The sequence below is a fragment of the Tachyglossus aculeatus genome, chromosome 16 (assembly GCF_015852505.1).
Source record: "Tachyglossus aculeatus isolate mTacAcu1 chromosome 16, mTacAcu1.pri, whole genome shotgun sequence".
Lineage (NCBI taxonomy): Eukaryota > Metazoa > Chordata > Mammalia > Monotremata > Tachyglossidae > Tachyglossus > Tachyglossus aculeatus.
In genome coordinates this window covers 29281124-29300684 of record NC_052081.1, presented here as the reverse complement: position 1 = coordinate 29300684, position 19561 = coordinate 29281124, and the positions used below count along the sequence as shown (strand labels likewise).

Genomic DNA, 19561 nt, shown 5'->3' with positions numbered 1-19561 from the left:
CCAAGAGTTTCAGCAAAAAATCACTTTGTTTCATCAAGTCATAGTTCAGAAAATCCCAAGCAACATATTCAGTGTCAGTCCTAAGAAACTAAGTTTGTTTACAGGCCGTGGATTTCAGAACTGTCATATTTGCTTCCTGTTCAAATGCCTATTAAGAAATTGCACACAATTACCAGTGGCTACTGTTCAATAGTCACCAAATATCACCAAAGTCATAGTTACCTTGAAATATCACCAAATCTACAGAAGCAACAATATGAATTAAAAGATAATTAGAGGGGAAAACATAAAAAGGGAAAGGTGTTTGGTCACTGGAAACAAGAGCCCACATCAAAGCCTCTCACCCACCTCTGGTCAATGCTCACTTCCCCCACTGACTCTCTTAGGTTCTGCTCTCCCACAAGAGTTGAAATGAGCAGCTGATCTCAGGTTCTGTTGGGACTTGGGATAGGAGATGGTGTCCTTAAAACCTATGAGATTATCTATTTCCTAGTCTCCTCCCTGGTTCTCCAGATTTGAGTCCCAGAATTTACAGGGTGACACACCCTTACCTGACACAACCACTGCAGAAAGAGTCAAGGGCATATCTTTTGATCTACACTTGTCACCAGGCCAGGTGTCTGCCTGTTAATCCACTTGATCACTATGATTTCTTTGGAAAGCTTTGCTCTTTTCCCTTTTTTTTCCTTTCATGGTATTGTTAAGCACTTACTATGAGTCAAGCACTGTTCTAAGTACTGGAGTAGAAACAAGTTAATCAGGTTAGACACAGTCCCTGTTCCACATGAGACTCACAGTCTAAACAGGAGGAAGAACAGAGATGCAGCATAGCCTAGTGGAAAAAGTATGGGCCTGGGTTCAGAGGGGGTAGGTTCTAAACCCAGCTCTACCAACTGTTTGCCATGTGACTTTGGGCAAGTCATTTAACTTCTTTGTGCCTCAGTTTCCCCATCTGTAAAATGGGGATTTGACACCTATTTTCTCAATCTATACTGTGAGCTCCCTGGGTGCAGCCTGATTAACTTGTACCTACCTCAGTGTTCAGAATGGTGCTTGACACATAGTAAGTGCTTAATAAATGCTATAAAAAACAGCAGCAGATGTAGCAGGAGCTTTGTGGAGAATGGGAGAAGGATGTTTATGCTCTATCTGTGAAGTGGGAGTTTTATAAAGCAGGGTTTGTTTTTGAGCCTAGCCAGCTGATGGACAATTTCCCTTGAGGAAATTCAATAATTTCTTCATCCAATAAGGTGGTGATGGGAAATACCCAAAGAACACGGAGCATGCTTTCTACAAAGGGCTCCAGTATCCTTAGTTCTTTATTAAGCAGGGGCTTACTCTCCCTCTTGAGTTTACAGGTCTGAAGACTGGCTTCTAATCAGTATAATGATTTCCAATATGCAATTTAAAACTTTATTCACTGCTTTCACTGAATGTATTGATGCAGGTCTTTTCTCTGCAGGAGGGCAGGAGAACAGAGCCTGCAAACATAAATGGAGGGAGGGGTTTGGAAGAGCTAGCTTAGGCAATGCTACATCCCAACTGAAAAATGAGAGTCAATTTTCAAAGATAGACCAGGACAGCATACTGCTATTAAGGAGTGAGAGATCTGTGAGGAATAAGAGACATGGAGGCAAAAGAGAAAATGGGGCCAGGCACTGCAAACATTAAACTTTAGGCACAACAAGGGACAGTCTTTTTGGGTGCACAACATGGCCGGGACTGGGGGCCCTGCCTTTTCAGTATTCAGGTGAATTTCACCATCAACAGTTTCTTCTTCAAATGTGAAGGACACCTTTATTCATTTAGTTGTATTTATTGAGCACTTACTGTGTGCAGAGCACTGTACTACACACTTGGAAAGCACAATACAGCAATAAAGAGAGACAATTCCTGCCCACCTTAATATTTCCCCCCCCAAGAGCTGTCCTCAAACCAGTTTCTAAGGAAAAATTACTGAGACATCTTTGGGCTTCCCACTCCCCCATCCTCCCTGTATTCACAGCCAAGCCCCTGCTCAGCTTTGATCTTTGTGGGTTTTCTTTTTTAATTTAGAAAACAAAAGCCTTGTACTGGCCTTGAGTAACCACAAGAAATAGGAAGGATGAACAATTGGGAGTGGAAGTAATGGTGAAATGAGGAGTGTAAACTTTGGTACTTGCATTAGTGGGGTTAATAGCAGGTATCATAATGACTTGGCTAAAATACGAGGAGCTACATCCTTGTCCAAAGCTTTCAGATCCAACCATCCCAGGTGTCACCAAGTTCTTGATTTCTGAGTCAGAGGAAGGAGCCTGCCACTTCAGAAGAGAAGCAGGGGGATCTGGGACCCTGCAGGGGAAGGGCCAATGTTACAACAGTAGGAATTCCACCCTGCAATGCAGGATAATTACAACCATCTCCTGATTTTAATTTCATTATAGGTCAATGCACCAAAGTCTAGACATCTGGGCAGACCAAGAAATCTACTTTTCAATAAATAATATATTGCCTTTTAGCAGCTGGCATATTTGGTTCCTTGTCCTGATTTCTCCTTCGTGTCTTGGCAGGGTTGAAGAGTTACCGGGAAGGGAAGAAAGAAAATCTTGGCTAATTGAACTGGGATACCAACCTCTGATAAAGATTTAACTGCTAGAGGATTCCAGCTCCTGTGATGTAAGAACTTGGAGAGGGGATGGGGCCTAACTTTATGAGGTTATGATTAGGGAAAAGAATGGAATGGATTTTAGGAGGCTGATCTAGAGGACCGTACAGTTTCACTCTACCAGTAATTCCTTCCCTGTCTCAGACCTCTGTGGCACAGGACAATCTATCTTCATGATTCTCTTGGTTATAAGATGATAAAAAAAATTCTGTGAAAATAGATGTCATTCAAGTGCTTCCTTTACAGTTCTTCTTCAGTATCAATGATTGGCTCTCTTCTTTCAGGGTAACCCCCTTTATTCACAGATCGCACCATTTGACAATCGACTTTCATAGAGCTTTTTGTAAAAGGCCTTCCGATTATACATCTGTGGATGATTAGACTTGGGTAACGTTCTCCTATTCCCTGATCCCAAAGCTCCCATCAATGTCGAGTGAATTTCAAGATGGAACAACCATATGTGAATAGGCTGGGAGAGATCAGTCCAATGCCTCCCTGGTGGCAAGTCAAGTAACCGAGCGTCTTCCCCACCAGCAGCATACAGACGTGAAAGCACCTCTCCGCCCTAACGCTTAATTTTTTCCCAGTCATTTTATCTCTGCTGTCATCTTGAACCTGGGAGAAATGGAAGGAGCTGGATAAGAACTCTATTGTGAGGCCAGATTCCCTTCCTATGTGGGAGTTCTCACCAATGTGAATTGGCCTGGCGATGTGTAAACATCAGCGTTAGCACCAGAAACTTGGCAGGAAAATAGACAGACTAGAGATGTGCTTAAAATCTCACAAATAAAATAAACTCATCCCAAAATAAATGATTAGGAGTGGCACCACATTCCAGGATTAAGCATTAAGTACCTGGGTCTGCTGCACACACGGTGGCCCCTCAGTTTCCACTGATCAGGTATCTGCACTGTTTCCACATTAGCAGGTTTACAATTGATTAAAATATTACAATAATAACAACAACAATGATAATCATGGTACTTGTTAAGCATTTACTTTATGTCAAGCACTGTTCTAAGCGCTGGGGTAGATATAAGAAATCAGTTTCCAATCCCTGTCCCACAAGGAGCTCACAGTCTAAGTAGGAGGGCATAGGATTGAATCCCCATTTACAGATAGGAGGCACAGAGAATCAATCAGTTAGTGGTATTTATTGAGAGCAGAGCACTATACTAAGCACTTGGGAGAGTATAATACATCAGAATCAGTGAACACTTTCCCTTGCCAAGTGGGCTTCCAGTCTAGAGATGTTAAGTGACTTGCTGAGTTCCACACAGCAGACCAATGGTGGAGCCGGGATCAGAACCCAGATCTTCTGACACCCAGACCCAAACGCTGCTTTTCTAACATGCACGCTAACAATATCCTAAATGCATTTTGGCACAAACAATGTGACAGCTCCACGCTTGAAATTTTTTGACAAAATTAAGGGACCAATTTTATTAGGAATGACTGGGTAATATTCAACACCGGGTTAAGCCCAGGTCTGAACGAAAAGTGCATGCACACAGTAAGCGCTCAATAAATACGATTCAATGAATGAATGAATGTGACTACACATGCTTTAGGCTGAATTAATACAGGATGAGGAGTTGGGATGATACAAAACTACAAGAGCAGAGCCTGAACTTCAGCATTGTGAAATGGAATGAACAGTGAGAAATGTCATCTAGCCAATACCATTAATTCTACAAAAGAAAGTAGATGCATTGCTGTTGATGATGAAGGTTGCTGAGGGTAGACAGATTCCCTTTTCAACTACCACTTTCCTGTACAGAGAGATGCTGAACTTCATCCATTGATCAAAATCTTTATTTGGCCTAAAAAGAATTTAACACCCACAGGAGATTGAGCTAAGAAGGTACACTCCCTACCATTCCTAAGAAGTTAAAAAAAATCACCTGTATAGAAAAAACTACAAGGCACCACAGAAAAGGTCATTCAACAAAGTCATGAAAAGCAACCACATAAGCGGAAAGGAAAGCATATATCAGTCTTAGAGAAGGTCAATTCGAAGGGCAAAGTATCCACTGGGCCAGGTGAAATAGCTGACCCTGTCCACCTGCCACACCATCCCATCCCAAGAGACTGCAGATGTGGCCTCTATAAAAAAAAATAGGTTTGTTGTGGTTCCAAAAGCATCTGGACTGCTAGGGTCAGGACTTGAGTATGTGTAATGGGAGTTAGAAAAACCTAAGTAGTTAAAATCCAAATTTGTGTGTTCCCACCTCATGACCAGAACTCCCAGGAACGAATGGCATTTTAGGCATTTTAAGGACCTTGCACTCCCACTCACAAACACACTTCTGTTTCATGACACGGAGTTGAGCAAAGGGTCCCTAATGCACAACTCTTCCCTGGAACCCACCAACATCATCATCATCCCCAGTATTTACTGAGCTTCTACTATGTGCAGAGCACTGTAATAGGTGATGGGGAAACATACCACAGATGTGGAAGACATGGTGGGGCCCACCTCAAGGAGTTTACAATCTCCTGACACCTTGCTAGAATTATCTTGAAATTGAAGTGGCTAAAATAGATGCCAGTATCTTTTTTCTTTAGCCTCTCTTTTCAAAACCCTAAAGACCATACTAATTAAATATCATTCCGGGGCAGCTCTAGTCCCATTCAAGCTATCTTGGAAAAAAATACAAACCAAATCATTGTAAACTTATCTAGAGGAGAAAGTAACCAAACAAGGAAGATGGGATCACTATAATATTCACGGACTAACATGTGAACATTTTCTTTTCCCAGGAGTCCTTTCTGTTAGGCAGGAGAAACAGGTTCCTCAGTTTATATAATAATAATCATTATAATAATAATGGTATTTGTTAAGTGCTTATATTGTGCCTAGCACTGTACTAAGCACTGGGATGGATACAAGCAAATCGGGTTGGACACAGTTCCTGTCCCACATGGGGCTCACAGTCTCAATCCCCATTTTACAGATGACTTCACGAGAAGTGAAGTGACTTACCCAAGTCACGCAGCAGACAAGTGGCGGAACTGGGATTAGAACCCATGGATTTCTGACACTCAGGCCCGTGCTCTATCCACTACATCATGCTGCTTCCCCCACAGCTCTCCAGGTCATTCTCTTCATTCCTCCTAATCCAAACTGCTACCTGTACCCCACTGTCGATGATCCCACCTGAGTCCTCTCATTTACAAATTTCCACCAGCCAGAACTCTCTTCCTCACATGATCTAACCTACTGCTGCTCTCCCCTACTTCAAAGCCCTTCTAAAGTCCTACCTCCTCCAACAAGGCTTCTCTGATTAATTCCCAAACCCAATCCACATAAAACCAGCAGCCACCTCTAACCCTTACATATGCAATTATTTATGCCCTTCCTCAGCATTTATGTACTAATATATATGTCTGATTATATCAATTGCCCCATAAGTAAACAATCTTTTGAATGCTTCCCTATATAAGCTTCTTGAGGTCAGGGAGCACTGAAGGCAGCACATTCCATGCAGTGGTTGTTCAGTAAATATCTTCATTATTACTACTACTAGAAATGGTGTCCTATATCTGGAAAGCCCATGAGCTGCAGAGCACTTAATTAGATTTTTGGGACTTTGCAATGTCCTCCAAGAGTTTGCAATCTAATTAGGGAAGGGAGAGTAATCATATATCCTAGTGATTGGCCCAGAAAAAGCACTTTATTGTTATTATCATTATCATTACATGCCTACTAGAGAAAATGGCTTTCAGGGAGGAGCTCTCTAGGAGGCTTTAAAGGTAGGGAAGACAGTGGTTTGGTTGATTTAATCAATGATGGAGCTCCATGCAAAACTGAAGGTAATGGTACAGTGGATCAGAGACAGGAGAGTCAAAAGCGAAATTAGCTTGGGAAAACTGAAGAGTGCAAGTTTGAGTTTAGCGGGAGAAACTAACAGTAAGTAGGAATAATACAGATGGTTGAAAGCCTCAGTCACTTCCAAAGATTCAGCGTTTATTTGATGCACAGAATAATAGATATCTATTGGAGGTTGTTGAGGAGGGGAGTGAGGTGTTAAAAAAAGTGCTTATAAACCAGCAGTTTATGTTGAATGGACTGAAGAATGAAGAGGCTAGATTGATGCAGAGAGTCCAATAAGGAAGCTGATGCAATAAACCAGCAGCAAGGTAATATGAGCTTTAAACAGGGTGGTGGCCAAAGAGTTGGGCAGGAAGGGCTGGATCAGTGAAAATGCAGATTAAAACCCAACAGGATTTAGAACTCCTTGAGGTCACGGAACATGTTTACTAACTCTATAGTACTTTCCCAACTGCACAGTACAGTGCTCAGCAAACAGTGAGTACTCAATACATACTACTGATTGACTTGGAAAAGGTTTGAATATGGGAGGTGAGCGTCAGAGAGGTGTCAAAGACGTCACTGAGGTTGCAAGCTTCTTGGAAAGTAAGGATGGAGTTACTAGCTCTGATGGGAACATTAAACAGAGAAGGATGAGACTCGCATCTTTGATTCCCATATATTTCCCACATGCACTACTTATAGATTCCCTAATTTAGTCTTTTGTACCGAAATGTGCATGTGCACTGTTTGGTTTCTGTCTGGTTTATAGCTAACTCTTCCTCATCCTGTATGGTTGAATCCCATTTCAACCCATAAATATTGTTTGGCAAAAGGGTGAACTTAAAAAGTTCTACTTTCATCTCCATGGACAACTTTACAACAATCACTGATCTGTGTTTTATAAGAACATTCAAAGTCTCTGTGCTTTGGTTGGGGATATTCTGTTGGAGTCTAAGAGCTGTAAATTACAGTCATTCCTGCAGGTTACTACTGAACAACTTCCACCTGATTTAATTTAGGAAGTGTCAGAAAAAAAAGTATAGAAAATGAAGTAACTTGGGAGGGAGGAAAATAAACCAGAATTAAGACCTAGTTCAACAAACTGGCAGTCCACACACTGTTAGCTCCCTAATCCAAACTAGCCTTCCTCGTAATTTCCTCATCTATAGTAGTGGAACAGGCTGTTCAAAAGATTAAGTATTTAACCTCTAACATTGTGTAAATAATAGTATGAAGCACTGAGCAACAACAACAAAATGCAAGCTACAAAGGCAGATGCTGTCACTTCAGATTTCTGAGCCTAGCTCTGGTGGTATGGTGAAGAGAAGGTTTCTAATTCTTGCTCTTGCCTTTTATGGCCTTGGTTCAATCCATAGCATTTATGGAGCGCTTACTGTGGGCACAGCACTGTATTAGGTGCTTGGGAGAGTACAGTACAACAGAGTTGATAGACACATTCCCTGCACACAACAAGCTTACAATCTGGATGGGGAGACAGACATTAATATAAATAAATTATGGATATATACCTAAGTGCTGTGGGGGCTGAGGGAGGGTAAAAAAGGAGCAAATCCAAATGCAAGGGGATCACAGAAGGGAGTGGGAGAAGAGGAAATGAGGACTTAGTCAGGGAAGGCCTTTAGAGGAGTTGCTCCTTCAATAACAAGAACCTACTGCCATTGGTTTACCACTCCTGATTCTTATCCCAAGGGCATTCACAAGGAGATCACAGAGTAGTTGACATTACAGTAACACTAAAAAACTGAATAATATTGTAGGTTTAGGAGTAATGCAAAAAGAAAAAATTCTAATGTAGCTGTAGGTAGAACTCATTACCAGTCAAAAACATCAAGCTCCCTTACAGAAGGTAATTCATCAATTCCTCAGCCCGCTCTGGGTCAGAGAAGTTCACACAAATCACAGCAAACAAAAAGACCCAAGCAGGACTTCTGAGTCCAAAACAAAAGGCTGTTCTTCTTCCTCTCCCACTTAATTCTGCCTCATCATCTCTCAATTCATAGGGACAAAACACACCTAAAGAACAAACTTTCCTGGAAACATGCATATGCAAGAGTTTCCTATTTTTAATAACAAAGGATTTTATTAATTCAGTATGGGAACTGTGGTTAATAACATTCCCTTCCCACAAATTCTGACTCAATGCAATTAGCAAGTGAACGTTTGCAAACAGAAGCTGAGGAATCATTTATATTTTGAAAATCCTAATTTAGCTTCCAACACAGAAGATATATTTTACAGGCAAAAATGCAAGTGTGGGTTCCCAATACAATCACTTCACCCACAGGGAGAAAGGAGCCATCATTGCCTGTGGAAGTCAAGCGAATAAACCAGGAAAAGTTCAGACAGAGGGCAGCAAAAACTGGCCTGTAATTTACTGTCCAGAAGTTCAGGCCAGCTTTACTAATAGCAGTTTCAAAGGCAAACACTACCCAGTTTCCCAGTTTTTGAGCCAAATCACACATTCTCAAACAATCACCTTCCCTACTACCCCCCAAATCCACCCTTGACTATCACTGGATGATTTAGGACACACAAATCTGCTGGTGTACGTCAGCCTCGATCCAAACTTACAGTGAAATAGTAAGCTGACCAGGTTTCTACTGTGCATTCCTTCAAATCAGAGCAAAGAAACAAAAAATATTACACTATTTTAACATGCTCACTTCTCTCTGTGGAAACATCTGTCTTTTCAGTGGTGAGGTCCTGGCAGTTATACGTCCTCCATTTGGGCACCTGAAGCACATTACTTCACCAACAAAAAAGATACTGTTAATACGGAGAGAGATTTCATCTTTAACTGATTCAACAAGGTCTGTCAGACTTGGCATGCCTAATAATTAAATCCGATTTGATGACTTTTCTCTCATGACAAGCCTTGGATTTCCCCTCTGCACACCCTTTAGAAGAGAAAGAAAACATTTCTGAGTACAAAAAAACCTCACACTCCATAATCAATAAATGCCATTAAGAGACTTGGCCCTGGCCATATACCCAATGACTTTAAAGGTCCTATCTGGAGGCTAGAAAAGCAACCTTTCAGTAAGAAAATAGGATTCATTTACCTTTGGAATTCTTTCTTCAAGGGAAAGTTCCTGAAAGGAGCAGAGGCACAACTAAACTGCAAAGACCATGGTGAGAAGAGTTAAGTGAACACATGAGGTCATATGATAAAACTATTTATACTGAACTGCCCATTTCTGGAATACTCCTAACAACCATGATGCTTTCTTTAATCTGCCCTACACATTGGTGTGGCCAGTAAATAGTTATCCCTGTGTTAACTGCAGGGAAGGAAACTAAAACGGCTTAGTAATTTTAGAACTTGAGACAGAGGAAAATTTGGGAAGAGTCCAAAGGATAAAATCAAAAATAAGTCAATAAGGAACTCAGAATGTAGAAGAGGAAAAATAGCAGATGATATAGCAGAGAAAAATAGCAGGAGAAGAAAAAAAAGTCTGAGAAACTATTTTGAGATATATGACTGTAGATAATACTACAGAAAAGGAACCGGGCCTTTTCTAGGCTTTATATGGGAAGTCCTTGGACCTACAACACATCTAAAGTTGAAAAGCTATTAAATGGGGCCAATTTTGTCATAAGAGCAATGTTCAAAATGGGGGACCAGTTCCTGAACACATCATATACCCTATTTTAAATAAAATTACCCAGAATTATGTACTTAATAAACTATAGATGAGTAATTGTGATCATAATAATAATGATTCTGATATTTTTAAGTACTAACCACATGCCAATGACTGTGCTAATTGCTAGGGCAGAGGCAAGATAATCAGGTTAGACTCAATCCCTGCCTCAGATGAGGTGTGTAGTTTAGGCATTTAATCCTCATTTTACAGTGCTTTGCACATAATAGGCTCTCAGTAAATATGACAATGAAAGAATGAGATGAAGAAACACAGGCAAAGAGAAGCTAAATGATTTGCTCAAAGTATCACAGTAGGAAAGTGGCAGACCAGATATCAGAACCCAGGTCCTCTGAGTCCCAGGCCAGTGCTCTATCCACTAGGTCACATTACAATAATATAACTGAGTCAGAAGATTCCACAATAAGGTAGTTGACTTTTACTTCATCAGATGTAAAATGGACGCATTGACTTTCCCTGGGAACTCCCAGGTGACCCTTCTGAAGGACTCCCACTGTTGGGTAGGGACTGTCTCTATATGTTGCCAATTTGTACTTCCCAAGCGCTTAGTACAGTGCCCTGCACACAGTAAGCGCTCAATAAATACGATTGATGATGATGATGACTCCTTGAGCAGCCTACATCACTCTCTCTCCTCAGCCTTTTTCACTCTGCTGTCTCATTCATTCAATCGTATTTATTGAGCACTTACTGTGTGCAGAGCACTGTACTAAGCGCTTGGGAAGTACAAGTTGGCAACATATAGAGACGGTCCCTACCCAACAGTGGGCTGATAGTCTAGAAGGGGGAGACGGAGAACAAAACAAAACATATTATTAACAGAATGAAATAGAATAAATATGTACAAGTAAAATAGAGTAATAAATACGTACAAACATATATACAGGTGCTGTGGGGAAGGGAAGGAGGTAAGGCGGGGGGATGGAGAGGGGGAGGAGGGGGAGACAGTCTGGGAAGGCCTCCTGGGAAGGTCTTCAAGCTTTCTCTTCCTGTTCACCATCTCAGATTCTAAAATTACTTCTCTCATTACCCCAAGGCTACCACACAACCTTGCTCCTTTTATTTGGCCCTTCAAAGCTAGTGCCGTAAAGGAGGGTAGTGTTCTAATGGAAACTGATATGAAAAGCTGAAACACAGTGTCAGTTTAGTAATGCAGCAAGTGTCATGCATTATAATGGAAATTGTTTTGAGAGCTGCCTATAGATACAGAATAGAAATGAGTTTACAGCAGGAAAGGTTTTAGTTAAATATCATGAATTATTTCCCAACTCTTGGGCCAATTAAAAATAAGAAAAAGTTTATGGCAGAGACTGTGGTATATCTTTTCTGGAAATATTCATAGTTTGATTGCTACATTTATTCCCAAAGATCTCAAAGCACACACATATAAATATATATTCATGATTTAGAGCTTCCCACCTCCATCAAGGGCTCTGTTCCTTAGTGTCTGACAAAATTCTATATTATCTCATCCTGAAAGACTAATGTCTTCCAACAGGAATGTTCTGTTTTATTAACTATTAGGAATCTCCATCGGAATACCATATTTTGGGTCTGTTAATAGGCAAAACATCAGCCTGTAATCACCAATGCTATCTGTCTCTCAAACTTAATAAGTTGATATGAATGCACCCAAGATCTAAACAATAGTATTTCACAGATTATTTTGTCATCCACCTGCAGGATTTGAAGGGTGGACATATCACAGCAGCTGTGCAAGATGCTAAGTGCTCAACTGACATCAGCTTATACCCTCCAAACTCCAGCTGTTGAATAATGGCACCCAAACCATCAAGAGAAGCAGCATGGTCTAATGGAAAGAGCATGGGCCTGGGACTCGAAGAAGCTGGGTTCAAATCCCACTTCTACTACTTGTGTGAGACTTTGGCAAGTCTATTCACTTCTCTCAGCCCCAGTTCCCTCATCTGCAAAATGGGGATTCAATTAATCAGCCAACCCCATTTATTGAATGCTTACTAGGTGAAAAGCACTGAGCTAAGCAGTTGGCAAAGGAGAGTCAGAGGTTGTGGGTTCTAATCCTAGCTCTGGCATTTGTCAGCTGTGTGACTTTGGGCAAGTTACCTAACTACTCTGTGCTTCAGTTACCTCATCTGTAAAATGGGGATTGAGACTGTGAGCCCCACGGTGGACAACCTGACTACTGTATATCTACTCTGGTGCTTAGAATAATGCTTGGCACATAGTGTTTAACAAATAGCATCATTATTATTATTACAATATAACAGAGTTGGTAGACATGTTCCCTGCCCACAATTCAATGCCTCTACTTAGACTGTGAAATGCATGTGGGACCTAATTATCATGTATCACCCCAATGCTTAGTACAGTGCTTGGCACACAGTGAGCACTTATACACCGCTATTATTATTGTTGCTATCACTATTACTAAATCAAGCTCCTGGAGAATAAAGCTTTAACAAACAAGGAGCCTCAGTTACAAGTATTGATGTGAACATAGAAGGGGCACTTTTCTGAGATGAGAATGTCTTTGAGGCAATCAATTGTATTTATTGAGTGTTTACTGTCTGCAGAGCACTGTACTAAACACTTGGGAGAGTATAACATATAACAGACATATCCCCTGCTCACAACAAGTGTACAGTCTAGAGAAGCTTACAAGCACCATGGCTACCTCACAAAGACAGGTCCTCTGAAGGTGGTTCAGAGTTTTAAAAACTACCTACAACAAATCAAATATTCCAACAATATTCACCACTCCAGGGAACTATAAAAATAAATGAGTAGTATTTACTGAGCATATACTAAGTTTAAGCACATGGGAGAGTACAATAGAAGAAACCCTATTCTTGCCCATAGGACCTGACAGCCTAATGGGAGAGAAACACAAAATGATTTAGAGGTAGGAGGAAGACATGATTAATTACAAAAGCACAGAATATGCACAAAAGTGCAATGAGAGTTTGTGAGGGCAAAAATGCTGAGGAGATGAAAAGTTGTTTGAATAACAGTTGGGAGGGCGTGAAAAGGGCGTGAAAAGAAAGGGCAAAGCCTCCTCCTCCTAGAGGAGGTGAGATTTCAGAAGGGCTTTGAAGTTAGGGAGAGTTGAGGTCTGGCAGATGTCAAAAGAGAAAAGAGTCCCAAGGATGAGAAAGGGCACGAGGTAGGAGAGTCAAGAATGAGGTAGAACGAAAGTGAGCTAGAGAAGAAAAGAGAATGTGAGCTGGGGTGTGGTAGGAGAAGAGAATGGATAGGTAATGAGGGAGAGAACTGACAGAGTGCCTGAAAGGCAATGATCAAGAGTTTCTGCTTTATGTGGAGATGAATGGATAACTATTACAAGTTCGGGAGGAATGTGTACATAAGGATGACATTTTGGAATAAAGATCCAAGCAGCTGAGTGAAGCCTGGAGGCAGAGACACCAGTGAGGAGGTGGGTACAGTAGTCAAGATGGGATGTGATGATACCTGGAGCAGTATGGGGCCGTTTGGATAGAAGAGCAGCTATAGATTATGTTATTCTCTTTTTCTCCCTCTCCCTCGCTCGCTCCCTCCCTCCCAAAGCGACTGTCTCAGGTGCAAAATCTAGGACTATGAAACAGTCAGTGAATCTGAGGAAAAACACCCAAATCTAGATTTGGACATCTTAGTGGACCTTCCTGCTTCACTCAACAGTAAGCAAAATCTCCATCGACCAACCAACACCCTTATCTCTGGGCAACTGGGAAATTACAGAAGTCACCTGACCCATCTGATATCTCACAACCAAGAAGGGAGAGACTTTGACACTAAGGAAACTGCAGAAAAGACATAACACCAAATGGGCCATCAGGCATAGCCGCTAGCAAAAGTAATAGATCAGCAAAGGATGATCTTTGCAGGTGCACAAGATGCACTTTCAATTATAAAGCAATTTTAAGCTGTTAACCATCCACCTGATTGAAATCTCACCACTGATAGCAACATCTTCAAACCTAAAGAGATGGCTAGATATAAAAATGAACTTTCAGCTGGTCACAATGAATTCATTTACTAATTTCACCTGCAGTGCTCAGAGTGATGTACTAGAAACTTGTTGTAGGCAGGGAACGTGCCTACCAACTCTGTTGTACTCTCCCAAGAAGTTAGCACAGTGTTCTGCTCTGCACACAGTAAAAGCTCAATAAATAGCACTGATGATGATAAAGACAAGTAATGTGGCCTAGTGAATCCAGCACAGTCCTGGGAGTCAGAAAAATCTAGGTTCTAATCCCAGTTCCAACACTTATCTGCTGTGTGAACTTGGGCAAGTCACTTCCTTCTCTGTGCCTCAGTTACCTCATCTGTAAAATAGGGACCATGTGTCCAACTTAACTTGCCTGTAACTATCCCAGGGCTTAATACGGTGCCTGGTACATAGTAAGCACTTAAATACCACAATTGTAACAAAGGGAAAAATTGACTGAAGACCATCCCTACCCACAAAAAGCACAATCTGCAGGTGGAAAGGGTTAAACCGTGAACAGTTACTCCCAAGAGGGATAGGGACTGTGTCCAACCAGATTATTTTGTCCAAGGTTGTAGTACAGTGTTTCCTCTGTGCTTTCTGGTTTTTAGAGGAAAATTGAAAATTGGTAGCAGGAAGGAGTCTTTCCCGATAACTATTTCACAACCTGAGTAGGAAGGGTGGCACAAAGTTTTCCTTGAACAATGAAACCTTTGGGATTTAGAGCCTGTTTACCTTGTGGAGTGGGGCTTTAAACTTTAGAATGACAACAGGCATTCATGAAGTCGGTGCTGAACTGGAGAGCTCACATAGCCTTTTATCCTTTGTTACAATGTACAGCAAGGACAAGACACCCTTGAAGGCTCCAAAGTAAGCCACAGGAAGTAAACAGATGCACTGCTCAGGGGAATAAAACACTCTTTCAATCAACCCCTATCAACCAGCACCATTAGGAACCTAGAGAGCTGCAGCTCGAGAGCAAGATCTTTTTCCTAACGTTTAGGAGCTTCATCTGGCAAAGATGATCAGAGTTCAGGTAAATCTGTGAAAAAACACTGCTAATAGGATACTATTGTGTAAAATTTAGAGCAACATTTGGGGCTTTTTAAAAAAATGGCCCCTTGAGTGCTGGACCAGCAGATTGATAAATCACAGTTTCCCAGGCACCAGAATGGCATAATCTGAGCATGTCAAAGGAGCAATTCATGTAGTGTCCTGGTGGGTGGAGACCAACCCCTCCAGCTTCGGCAAAAAATGAACAGAATCTTGCCAAGAGTAGCTTTCCTCCTTTCCTCCCTCCAAAAAGAGGCTCTCCCATCACCTCCCAAGGATGCTGTAAACCTATCCTTCTGGGGAGAGAGGCAACAACAAAAATCTCCCTTGATCTGAGCATGTGTAGATCTGGAGTAGCTACAAGAAAATCAGGTTGGATACTGTCCAAGTCCCACATGGGGCTCACAAATGAGATAGACACAGAGAAATTACGTGACTTTCCTTAGGTCACACAGCAGACAAGTGGCAGATCCAACATTAGACCCACGGCCTTTGGACTCCCAGTCTTGTGCTCTACCCATTAGGCTATGCTGCTCCTATTTACCCTGTAAGAAACTAGAAAGGACTGAGATAGACAATGGATAGTTTTAATATGATTACAGGTTTACTCTAGCCCCTGGATTGACAACACCCACTCATTTAATTTATAATCCTGAACTGGGGTCTGAATGGCATTTTTTGAAGGGCAGTACAGACAAATTTTACAGCATAGGAATAAAGGGTACATATCCCTATACTCAGTTGCTTCCCCCTTACTTTTAACTTATTTTAGTGCCTGTGTCCCTCTCTAGACTGTAAATTCCTGAGGACTGGGACCAAGTCTACCAACTGTATTCTACTCTCCCAAGTGCTCTGTACTTTAGTACTCTGTACACAGTAAGCACTCAAATACTGTTGTTTAACTGCGATCAGGAAAAATACTGAGGACTTAATCTACAGCAACATTAGACTTCTTGTAGAGAAACAGCATGGCGTAGTGGATAGAGCATGGGCCCGGGAGTCAGAAGGTCATGGGTTCTAATCCCAGCTCACCATTTGTCTGCTATGTGACCTTGGGCAAGTCACTTTACTTCTCTGGACCTTAGTTACCTCATCTGTAAAATGGAGATTGAGACCGTGAGTCCCACGTGGGACAGGGTCTGTGTCCAACATGATCTGCTTGTATCCACCCAAGTGCTTAGTACAGTGCCAGGCACACAGTTAATCACTAAATAAATGCCTTTATTATTATTCTTGAAGTGAAGGTACAGTATCTTGTGCCAGTTTTCATTATTCTATTACTGAATCCATCTATTAGAATGAAGGCACTGCATAGACTTTCCAATCAAAACAGATCCAGTTCAGCAAATCCTTCTCCTTGGGTCTCCAAAGTTCCGACCCTGGGATAAAAGACCCAAGAAGCAGCACACACCTATGTTCCTGCCAGACCCAAAACTCCTGCAGCTACTACCATTTTTATTTCTTTCGTGACCTGATGCTATCATCTTTGAAATGCAGGAAGCAATTCAGAGAAAGAGAGAGGGTCATTAAGGCTAATGCCAAAATGACAAGCTGCAGAGAAGCAGCTCACCTGGAGCCTTTAAAACAACACAGCTTTTGGTCTCTAAATCAGCAAGGACATGTTCCATCCAGTCCCAAATCTGTTGGTTGAGATATTGCTCCACTGCCATTTGCATCCTCAATTATCTCTCTCAATTGCAAAAAAGCACAAGTGCATTTATACATATGTCCCAGCCCATAAAATTAAAAAACCCCAAAAACCAAAACCACACTAATCCTTAAAACAAACACACTAATGAGCTCACCTGCACACTACTGAACGTCAACAGCTTCAAAACCTTCCCTTAGACTTGAGGTATCTAGTGAAGCTGACCACAATAAAGAGCAAATGGGACTGAACCCAGAAAAACAGTTAAGACACCAAAAATATTTCTGCCAAATGCCTGCCTGATCATTTCCCAGGTGGCAGTCTTGTCCCTCAGTGTTCTTTCAACAATTCCACAAATGCACAATGATCGATGTTTATAATTACCTTTTTCCTTCACCATGGCAACCAAATCCTTTTACGTGCAGTAGTGAAAGAGGGCTGGAATAAACTCAAGTAGGTGAACTACAGTCTGGCAAAGATGCTTCACAAAAGGCTGAATTTCCACAAATGTGAAATGGAGGAAACGTCACTGACGTAAAACCCTGCTTCTTTCTCGAGAGCCTCTCCTTTCCCCTGGAAATCCTCCCGAAGAGCTGGGATGCCCGTCGTCGTCTTTCCCTGTTTGGAGATGCCTGTATGCCCGACTAGGGAATTCCTCCCTATCTATAAAGTCAGCATATTCCCTGCCTGTGGACTCTGCCCCTTCTGCTGAAACAACCAGATACAGCTACTGCTGCTGCTGGGTAGCAAATGTGAAATTCCACTGTCCCTAATCTCCGGTCACTGACACCACCTTGCATTCCTCGGCCAGAGTCTGCACAGCTAAACTGGCAGCAAAACCACCCCCGCCACAGTCTCAGCCAGGGGACCTCTGGGAGACTGCTGAGAGGCGGGGATGAACTTTGAGAAAGCTGTTTACATTGCAGGGGGAAAAAGAAACAAAAAAAAAGTAGTCCTTTATCTGATTCTAATTACAGTTGTTTTGAAGCAAAAAATGCAGAGTAATTTGCTTTCAACACTAAAGAAATACTATACAAATATTGCTGTAAAGTTTTTCTAGTTTGCTTCATTAGCATTCACATTTAAAAAAATACTCCAAATCAACAGCGCATAATGAAAAAAAGGGCCCATGGATATGTGGTGTGTCTCTCTAAATTTCACCGACACCCAGGAGTCTGCTAATTTCAGGCCACATTCAAGGCAGTCCAGATGAAATTGGAAAAGTCCTAACAACCATGGTATGTACACCTGGGTTCAAAACTCACTCCTGATAGCCCAAATGAAGAAACGAAGGCAGCACTGATGATTCTTGCTTTGCTGGGGAAGAGCTGGACTCAGCCATGAAGAGCTGTCAATTCAGTAAGGGTAAAACTAATCCTCTTGGTACATCTTTCTGCTCAGCAGTAAGGCAGCCTGCATTGTTACAGTGAGCCTCCATAGTCACAATCAGCTCTTCTAAAGAAACCAAATTGCATGCAATTGGCTGGAAATCCAGCCTGCCACAGCCCAGAATGGATCCATGATTATAACTAACTCCTCGGCTGTGAGTTCAACCTTCATCAAGGAGAGTTTCACCCTTGAGCTGTTTTTCCATCTCAGTACCCGAGTAATAGGATCCCTTGTCTCCTCCCCACATCCTCCTATACACTACAGTACCTCCTGCCACATTCTCCAACCCACGTAAATTCTGCTTTGTGCATTTTCTATCCACATCAGCCGGTCGGGAAAAAGCAGTGAGTGCAAAGACACTCACTGCAGGCCCCCATTCAGAGAGAAGAGCAGATGGCCAATCTGTCTTTCAGAACCAGAATGCACAGACAGTATTAGATTGTATTTACTGCAAATATCATAGCGTGTTTGGCCTGGAAGAGCCAGAATAGCAGAAATTAAATATAGCAGTCTGCCTAATCACTTATCGAAGTGTGAGGGAGTGAGGTGAGTATGTGTATGTGTGTGTGTAATTCTGCTTTTTTGTGGGGGTGGGAGGAAGAGAAAGGTTGAGGGAATATTCATTTCCCCACATCAATTCTGGCTAAGTTACTGTGGTTGGTTTTCTGATGTGCAATAGTAAAAGCTCAAACCGTCGTGACATTCCCACTGCTATGACTCAGTGAATCACTATTAATAGTCTAGGTGCCTCTGCCTGTAAATAAGGACTAAGCCTTCTCTGACCCCTGGGTCTCCTTCATCATGACACACAAACACATCACCCACACCACAGATCAGTCTGGTTGCAAGTTTAACCTGCTCCTATTTTCCTCATCCAATATTTAATTAGCATCTGTTGAGTGGCAAGCCTAAAGGGCTATCCTGCCCTCCAATCATAAGTCTTAGTCAAGTAAACCACAGAAAATAACCTATAAAGCCAGAGAGGGAGGTACCCTGAACAATAAGTACTAATTGTGCTTTAAAGTCTTTACCCTTTTAGACACGCTGATTTTTTTTTTGGCTTTTGTTTTCTTTGACTACTGCTGACAAGCAAAACTGATGGCAGGCACCTGGAATTATTTTGGTCCTCTGAGTTCACCATGCCAATTTGCTTTTTAGCTGTGTCGAGATTAGCACTTCTGTAGGACATTGCTCTCCTTGGCTACATGTAAGGTTTTGCTCGGCATCAGTCAGCCAGATGAGATGAGAATGGCAACACTGGCCTTTAACACAATTGTAAAAATAGGTTTCACAGAAATGTGGAACCAAATATTCCCGCAGAGGTTTTCAGACTTCATAATTGACTCCAAAACTATTGAGA

At 41.8% G+C, this 19561-nt stretch overlaps 1 protein-coding gene across 19 annotated transcripts in view; it reads right to left on the bottom strand.

The window, feature by feature from the left end:
- The window catches only part of ABLIM1 (actin binding LIM protein 1), a 268653-nt gene that overhangs the window by 138810 nt on the left and 110282 nt on the right, over positions 1 to 19561 (bottom strand). The window contains exon 1 of one of the 19 annotated variants that reach the window (XM_038758706.1): positions 17197 to 17495. The exons of the other annotated variants lie outside the window; for them this stretch is intronic. Coding sequence (XP_038614634.1) covers positions 17197 to 17212 — 16 coding nt within the window. The 5' untranslated portion in view covers positions 17213 to 17495. Of the gene's footprint in view, positions 1 to 17196; positions 17496 to 19561 lie in introns of those variants that run through there. 19 annotated transcript variants of the gene reach the window in all.